Genomic DNA, 8,754 nt, shown 5'->3' with positions numbered 1-8,754 from the left:
AAAGATGGGAGTTCTTGTCATCCTCATATATTTCATAACGCTTTCATTTCTTATGCTCAGCCAAATTCTCCTCAATCCTGACAAAGTCTTAACCTAGAAATTAATATAACAACAATGCTGCTTGGAAGCACTGATATGTGCACTGGTCCTCAAAACAATACTATATGGCAATAATCAAAGTCTATTAATAGACAAAACTATTATTCAGAAATTTTAATTTGAAGTAGGTCTTTGCAATATCCTTCAATACATATACTAATCAACCAAGTATAATGTCAACAACAACTTGTCTCATATCTTTCTACTTAGTCATCAGGAAATAGACATGTGCTGATGACTTGGTCAGGGTGTCACTATTTGATACATATTTGAATTACTATTATTAATTGCATATTATGCCGCTCTTTCTGAAAGAAACATCAGGAATTCCATTACATATTTTGTCAAGGAAAAATATTCCTAGCTTTTCTTTCCATCTTATTCTCAAAAGACCCCAGGAGACAAAATCTGTCACTTCCTCTGCTATTTGTTTCAAAAATATGATTGCCTGAGAAAGCTGGAGGTACTGGGTTGAAGGTACTACCAAACTGAGATGAAATAATGGCTTAGTAGAGTATTTTTGAAATAGTGCCACTGTTTTCTTACAATTGGCATACATGTGTATTTTGTTTGGGAAATGGATATTTGTGTTTTATTTTTAAAATGTTTGAATCTTGGAATCATTCCTATGTATTGTTAATTTGATTAACTCCAGTATTTGTCCTCTAATTTGTTCTTGTGTTTGCATTTGAAAGAAAATAAATAAATACATTTTGTAGAGCCAATTTTCATGGGGACCATCTACATTCAAAAATAAAGTTTTGGAAATATCAATTCATTCTCTGAACACTGATGTACAAATATAGGGGGAAAATAGAACAGGAACAAAGAAGGAAAATAACAGTAAGAAGAAATGGCAAGAAGAAATCCTAAAAGCAATAGTACATCCCTTACACCCATGTCCCTCCCACCACCCATTACTTTGTATGTGATGAATACAGACCATTCTCCACCCCCACCCACCTGCATCCGTAACTCAGGATTAATTCTTCAGACAAGGCAACTGATTCTTTTCTGTTCTCTCCAGAGGTTGAGGGAAGGACTTTACTTTACAAGCACTTCAAGAGAAAAGTATTGCAAGATGTTCCTCTGGGACAGTCACAGAGTTTTCCAATCCTGGAACCTTTTCTCACAGCACACTGCTCTCCTGCATCACACTGTTATTAAGATTAGATCAAGAGTGAAAAAAATATTGTAAAGAAAATTTTTCTGCAAAAATGTGAGGTTTGCATTTCTGCCTGATTTAAAGAACATTCAATTATTTCTGTATTGTAACAGATAGGACTAATGAATTAGAGAAAATAGTTCATTTGACTTTCTGTATCAGCATTGAAATTTTTATTAAAAAATCACTTAAAACATCTGTTCTGTAGACTTCATAAAAAAAGTTCAGATGCAATATGTCTAGCAATATTAATTTATTTTTTTAAAATGTCATAACCATGGTTGGATGTCATCAATTATCTTTTTAACCAAGATGTAATTTTTTTATCAAAAATTCAGAACAGGAGACACCAAAACCCACAACTCCACTAATATGAACCTACACTGATAATTAGGTTCTTTTTCCTTTTCAGCCTTGTTCTAATATTTAATTCAGAAAAAAAAAACATAGCTGGTGAAAAGGAGTCTAATTCCTCCTGTAAATGAATGACCAATGTTTCATTCAGTTTCTTTTTAACTTTAGTCTCAGAAGCATTTCAATTTAAGTAATACCCTAAAATATATGCAAAGAATACTAATAATCCAAGTGCAGAAATCTAGATGTGACTACTAGGTTTTATTTCATTTAAACAAATTTCCTCTCCAATAAATTTACAGCAGATATATACATTAGCCTGCTTAGGACTGATTAAGCTTCACTGAAGTTCTCTCTCAAGTAGATATATTTACAATATAATCCAGTGCATGGGATTTAATCCCAAAAAGCAGAATATATATATTTGCAGCCTTAGGATGTTAGGCAGAAAAGGTAAGAATGGAACAGAACATTTGTAAAGTATTATTTCAGTATTTCCAAACAGGACATCAAAGGTTTGACATGAGGAAAGGTAGGACATTATTCATATTATAAGGCTAACATTCAGTCTTATGTTGATAATTTGGGAATTAATAAAGGCAATAGGGTGGAAAAGTTTCACTTTTATTGGCGGTTTTCTAGGAAAAAGTTATTTTCTCCATCAGAGCTCTATGTCAACTCCCTACCAACCTACTTCTGCTGCAAGGATTGTGCTGTTTTAAAAATAACTTTTCTGACTTAGAATCAGAACACACTCACCATGGGAACTTGACCATACTTCTTCTCATAATGTGGGAGCCGTTTGCTTTTCAGCTTCTCCAGGACTTCCTGCAGTGCTTCAATCTGCAGACACACAAACTAGCCTATTAGTAATAGACCAAGCAGCCTGAGGAGGCTGAATACAGAGTAGGAGACAAAGCATTTGACAACCTAAAAGAAAGATGGACCAGCCTCTCACAGGCAATTGGGATTTGGTGGGGGGGGGGGGGCTTAAGAGGTTGTAGACATGATGCCCTCATTTAGGAGTTTTCTACTTTTCAAGCTTCTGTTGGACTCCAACTTTCACTTCCTATTCAGCCTATCACCCTGCTAAGAATGGCTTTAAGTTTTCCAAAGGTTGCATCTCATGAGACTTGAAGCAAAACGTGAGGACTGAGCAGCTAGGCAGTTTAAGACTAACATCGGAAAATAGTAAAAGAAGCTTCTGAGGTCAGTTCTAGCCCCACCCGCCCATTCAGACGCTTTCTCGCTGGAAAACATACCAGCTCCTTTTCGTGGGACGTGTCTTCCATGGTGGAATAGAGATCCAAACCTCGGGATTGAAGTTCGCCTTCTTCTTGACCGCGGATTCCCGCAAGCAACAATAAAGCAGCTCCCAGCAGGGCGAAGAAGCGAGAGCTCTCCATGGTTCTGAAATGTAGCTCAGCTTCGCGGAGCAGTCTTTATACGGATTGTTGGAGTCACCTGTTGACAAAGCTTATTGCACTGTAATACGTCAGTCCACCAGCGGGTACCGGTGGAGGTGGGCGGCGATGGGAGGGAGGGGAGAATCTGACGGATGAGTTAGGCAAAAATCTTAATTTCCTTCAGGGCAGACAGAAGCCTGAGAGGGTAAAGAAAACAAAATACAAGAGGAGCTATGAGATAACCATTTCTTAACAAAAACTTAGAACTGTATCGGAATTGCCAGGTTCACATCACATACCTAGCCACAAACAAACTACACTGTCATTTTGTGTATTATGTGTGAATCTCTCTATTTTGGTTTCTAAATAATGGTTTGTTAAAGTGTGAACTCAGCCAATTAGCAACTCATAATTAAGCCAATAGTTTACAGTGTTTTGCTGGATTATAATTAAGATCCAGTCCACTTTGTCTTCATTGCCTATAGATGATTTACACCAGTAATATATGAGTTCTATATGCTTGATTTTGCTGGATCTCATATGGTCAATCAGTACACAGAGCCTTCTGGCTGTCAGTGCTTCCTGCCAAAACCATTTAGAAATGCTCCAGATATCTTAATTGAACTCTTGGACATTAATTACTTTGATGTCACATCTTCCATAGTTTTTATGATTCACATAACAGTATTGTAAGAAGTGAGGCGGAGGTTTGGGCTGAAATGTCATCAATACATAGATAAATGTAGTTTGATTTCACTTTTCACCTTCTAATATAATGAAGAGCAACCTTTTTAGCTCAAGAATTCCATGCAATTCCATGCAGTCAATGCTCATAATTGACTCAATGCTCACAATTAATGTGTGTGTGTATACAATTGTTATGATAAAGTTCTAATTTTTAATTTAATATGGTATAATAAGGACATCAAAAATATCTAGTAAATTGTCACATACACACCCACACCCAATATAAATTTCAGATTTGCTAAGTAATCTATCATATTACAGATGGAACATTTTGCTTTATTTGGGAGAAAAATAATAGCTTCTCCAAATTCAGTTAATTTCTTTATTAAAATAAGGAATAACCATTTATTATTTTTAAAAAACAAAATGGATTACAATAAAAATCAACAATTAAAGCATTAATTTACATCAGGTAGAATATAGATTGCTATTATATAAAAGATGCATAAAAATGCGGAACAAAAGACAATAAAGAGAAACAGTGGAAAGTTTTAAAAAATCACAGTAGCAAAGCCCTGAGAAAATAAAAATGACTACTACTTAAAACAGAATAGGTTGATGGCAAGTTTGGTATTCCAAAGTCACCTCATCTTGGAGAGAGCAAGAAATTCTTCAGATTCTGGCTGATACTAAGACTTAGCTGTATCCTTTAAAACTGAGAGTAACACTCAAAAAAGAACATGAAAGTAGGAGGGGAAAAGCAAAAAAGAGAAGAGGCAAAGAGGAGCTGTCTAACAGCATTCAAACAGGAAACCCAAATAATCTTACATTATTTCTAAAATGAATTCTGAATAAGTGCTGATGTACCAAGCAATAAAACAAGTAACCATAAACCTAGTTTAGCTAGGATGATTTTATTGTGTGCAATAAGAATTCTATGTAACTGTTTACATCTCTTGTAATTTCATATTTTCCATTTCTCATTAACTCTTTTTTACAACTAGGTTTGGTTTCAATAGTTTAATAAGGCAATTGCTCATTATACTTTTCCAATATGCAAGAGAATTAGCACAAAAATTTATACAGCTCATTGCTTTGAAACTATGGACACAATCTAAAAGACTTTATATTAAATCCTACAGCTAACCTGAAGAATAAACAAAGCAAATAAATATTGCCTACAATAGGAAGTTGCAACTCAGGTTGCCTATTTCTTATTATAAGCCATAAACCATGATGTACAAACCACAAGGGCAGAGTTTACATGTCCCACTAAAACTCATTCATTTCATTTTTTCATTTTAATTTATTTGTATGCCGCCCTTTTCCCTGAAAGGGACTCAGGGCGGCTCACAACTCAAAGGGAGGGGAAAAACAAACAAAGTTACAAAAAACATAAAAAACCATGCGTAATTAAAAAAGCACAACAGTCATACCATTCGAAGTGGGGCAGCGAGTCTTTAGCCCCAGGCCTGTCGGAACAGCCAGGTTTTAAGGGCTATGCGGAAGGCCTGGAGGGTGGTGAGGGTATGAATCTCCACGGGGAGTTCGTTCCAGAGGGTCGGAGCAGCCACAGAGAAGGCCCTCCTCCGGGTAGTCGCCAGTCGACACTGGCCGGCTGATGGAATTCGGAGGAGGCCTAGTCTGTGGGATCTAATTGGTCTAGTGGAGGTAATTGGCAGTAGGCGGTCTCTCAAGTACCCAGATCCAATACCATGAAGGGCTTTGTAGGTGACAACTAGCACCTTGAAGCGTACCCGGAGATCAACAGGCAGCCAGTGCAGCTCCCGGAGGATAGGTGTTACGTGGGTGAACCGAGGCACACCCACGATCGCTTGCACAGCTGTGTTCTGGACAAGCTGAAGTTGCCGAATACTCTTCAAGGGCAGCCCCATGTAGAGCACGTTGCAGTACTCCAGTCTGGAGGTCACAAGGGCACGAGTGACTGTTGTGAGAGCCTCCCGGTTCAGGTAGGGACGCAACTGGTGCACCAGGCGGACCTGGGCAAATGCCCCCCTGGTCACAGATGACAAATGGTGTTCAAAAGTCAGCTGTGGGTCCAGGAGGACTCCCAAGTTGCGGACCCTATCTGAGGGGTATACTGTTTGACCCCCCAGCCTGAGAGGTGGAACACTTGGCCAATTAGTAGGAGGGAAGCACAGCAGCCACTCGGTCTTATCTGGATTGAGTACAAGCTTGTTAACCCCCATCCAGTCCCTAACAGCCTCGAGGCCCTGGCACATCACGTCCATCGCTTCATTGAGTTGGCACGGGGCGGACAGATACAGCTGTGTATCGTCCGCATACTGGTGGTATTTTATCCCGTGCCGTCGAATGATCTTGCCCAGCGGTTTCATGTAGATATTAAAGAGGAGGGGGGACAGGACCGAACCCTGCGGCACCCCACACGTTAGGGGCCTAGGGGTCGATCTCTGCCCTCCGACCAACACCGACTGCGACCTGTCCGAGAGGTAAGAGGAGAACCACCGTAAGACAGTGCCTCCCACCCCCACCTCCCGCGGTCGTCGCAGAAGGATACCATGGTCGATGGTATCGAAAGCCGCAGAGAGGTCAAGGAGTACTAGGATGGAGGCATGACCTCCATCCCTGGCTCTCCAGAGATCATCGATCAATGCGACCAAAGCGGTTTCCGTGCTGTAGCCAGGCCTGAAACCCGACTGGAAGGGATCTAGATAACTGGTTTCCTCCAAGGACCGCTGGAGCTGAAAGGCCACCACCTTCTCAACAACCTTCCCCACAAAGGGGAGGTTGGAGACTGGACGATAGTTGTTTAAGACGGCTGGATCCAAAGATGGTTTCTTCAGGAGGGGTCTCACCACCGCCGCCTTTAATGCGGGGGGAAAGACCCCCTCCCGAAGGGAGGCAGCAACAACAGCCTGGATCCAGCCCCGTGTCACCTCCCTGCTGTTAACAACCAGCCAGGAGGGGCACGGGTCCAGTACACATGTGGAGGCACTTACAGCTCTCATGGCCTTGTCCACGTCCTCAGGGGTAACAGCCTGAAAATCAATCCAGTGATGTCCTACCAGATTATCCCTTGGTGCCTCAGCTGGTTCTGCGGGATTGGAGTCCAGGTCCGCCCGAAGCCGAGCAACTTTATCCGCGAGGAATTGGACGTAGTCCTCAGCTCTGCCTTGCAAAGGATCACTCGTATCCCTCCTATTTAGGAGGGGACGGGTTATCCTGAACAAGGCGGCTGGGCGTGACTCAGCAGAAGCAATCAGAGAGGCAATGTATGTTCTTTTTGTCGTCCTAATTGCCCGGATGTAAACTCTGATGCTGGTTGTTAAAAGTGCTCGGTCTGACTCGGACTTACTGGATCTCCATCGATGCTCTAGGCGTCTCTTTCGGCGCTTCATCTCCTGGAGTTCCTCAGTAAACCAAGGGGCCCTCCTGGATCCATTGCCTCGGATCGGCCGTAAAGGCGCAATCCGGTTAAGAGCCTCTGTCGCTGCTGAATTCCAAGCAGCAACCAGAGTCTCCGCCGGACTGCAGGCGAGAGTATCAGGAATAACCCCAAGCTCCGTCTGGAAACCCGACGGATCCATAAGTCGCCTGGGGTGGAACCACCTGGTCGGTTCCTCCTCCCTACAGTGGGGGTTTGGTCTCCGAAAGTCAAGCCTCAGTAGGTAGTGGTCCGACCATGACAGGGGTAAGATCTCACTACCCCTCAGACCAAGGTCACAACTCCACTGCTCCGAGAGAAATACGAGGTCGAGCATATGACCCGCCGAGTGAGTTGGGCCCTGGATTACTTGGGTCAAGCCCATGGCTGTCATGGAAGCCATGAACTCCTGTGCTCCATCAGAGTGAGCGCCGATAGAAGGCAGGTTGAAATCCCCCAGAACCATAAGCCTGGGAAACTCAACTGCCAAACTACGTAAATAAATACAATTGTAGTACCTCTCTGCACCCTTCTCCTTTTTTTAATAGCCTTTTAGAAAATTAAAATAAATATGAAATGAAAAGCTGGTGTGTTCCAAAGCAAAGTGTCAGCTTCCATTGTTTCTCAAAGAAAATCCAAAAGCCACACTTAGATCCCACAGAAATTACTAGAAAATAAAAAATGGACCAAATGTTATCTTTGGAAATGTAGGGACTGGTAAACATAAAAAAATCTAACTAATTTGTTGAGTAAAATAATTTAGAGAGTTGTGACAAGCATCCAAAGTCTTTTGATAAAAATTGGTGTTTTGTTAATAGTTACATCTACGCTTGTGATAGACTTGTCACATCATGGCATCCGGCCCTCTCAATTCCTGCAAAATAGATGGGGAAGAAATGGAGGTAGTGACAAGTTTTATTTTCCTGGGCTCTAAGATCATGGATGGGGACTGCAGCCAAGATATTAAAAGATGCTCCTGGAGAGGAAAGCTATGGTAAACCTAGACAACATACTAAAAAGCAGAGACATCATCCAGACAACAAAAGTGTGTATAGTCAAGGCTATGGTTTTTCCAGTTGCAATGTATGGCTGTGAAATTTGGCCCATAAGAATGGCTGAGCACCAAAGAATTGAGACCTTTGAACTATGGTGCTGGAAAAGACTCCTGTGAGTTCCTTGGACTGCAAGGCAATCAAACTGGTCAGTCCTAGAGGAGATCAAGTCTGATTGCACTTTAGAAAGACTCCTGACAATGAAACTCAAATACTTTGGCCACCCAATGAGAAGAAAGGACTCACTGGAGAAGACCCTAATGCTGAAAAAGATTGAGGTCAAAAGGAGAAAGGGACAACGGAGAATGAGGTGGCTGGATGGAGTCACCGCAGCAATAGGCATGAGCTTAAATGGTCTCCAGAGGATGGTAGAGGACAGGAAGGCCTAGAGGAACGTTGTCCATAGGGTCGCGATGGGTCGGACTCAGACACGACTTCACAACTAACAACAACAACACTTGTGAATAGACAAAGCCCATGAAAATAATCGTTTTGTAAGAACAGCCAAGATGTATTCTTAAAATTTCAGTAATGCCTTCTAGCCCAAAAGATCAAGGAGAAATGGTACTGAAATCAGATTCAAAC

The 8,754-nt window shown here is 41.6% G+C and overlaps 1 protein-coding gene across 1 annotated transcript; it reads right to left on the bottom strand.

Moving 5' to 3' along the window:
• Positions 1-645: 645 nt before the first annotated feature.
• On the bottom strand, positions 646-5,059 carry CARTPT (CART prepropeptide). Its single transcript, XM_032212571.1, has 3 exons — positions 2,881-5,059; positions 2,378-2,461; positions 646-1,256 (listed from the first exon to the last, which is right to left on the bottom strand). The coding sequence occupies exons 1-3, from the start codon at positions 3,022-3,024 to the stop codon at positions 1,149-1,151; spliced, it is 336 nt and encodes a 111-aa protein (XP_032068462.1). The 5' UTR covers positions 3,025-5,059; the 3' UTR covers positions 646-1,148.
• Positions 5,060-8,754: the final 3,695 nt, after the last annotated feature.

This window comes from Thamnophis elegans, chromosome 3, assembly GCF_009769535.1.
Source record: "Thamnophis elegans isolate rThaEle1 chromosome 3, rThaEle1.pri, whole genome shotgun sequence".
NCBI lineage: Eukaryota > Metazoa > Chordata > Lepidosauria > Squamata > Colubridae > Thamnophis > Thamnophis elegans.
Note: the sequence above shows the minus strand (reverse complement) of the source record. Positions and strands in the feature narration are given on the sequence as shown.

What these genes read in the sequence shown, in the direction of transcription:
- CARTPT (XM_032212571.1), bottom strand. Translation starts at nt 3,024, where the DNA reads ATGGAGAGCTCTCGCTTCTTCGCCCTGCTGGGAGCTGCTTTATTGTTG. An exon ending in CGTCCCACGAAAAGGAGCTG is followed by an intron (nt 2,462 to 2,880) that starts GTATGTTTTCCA and finishes GTGTGTCTGCAG; the next exon opens with ATTGAAGCACTGCAGGAAGT. An exon ending in AGTATGGTCAAGTTCCCATG is followed by an intron (nt 1,257 to 2,377) that starts GTGAGTGTGTTC and finishes TCTTAATAACAG; the next exon opens with TGTGATGCAGGAGAGCAGTG.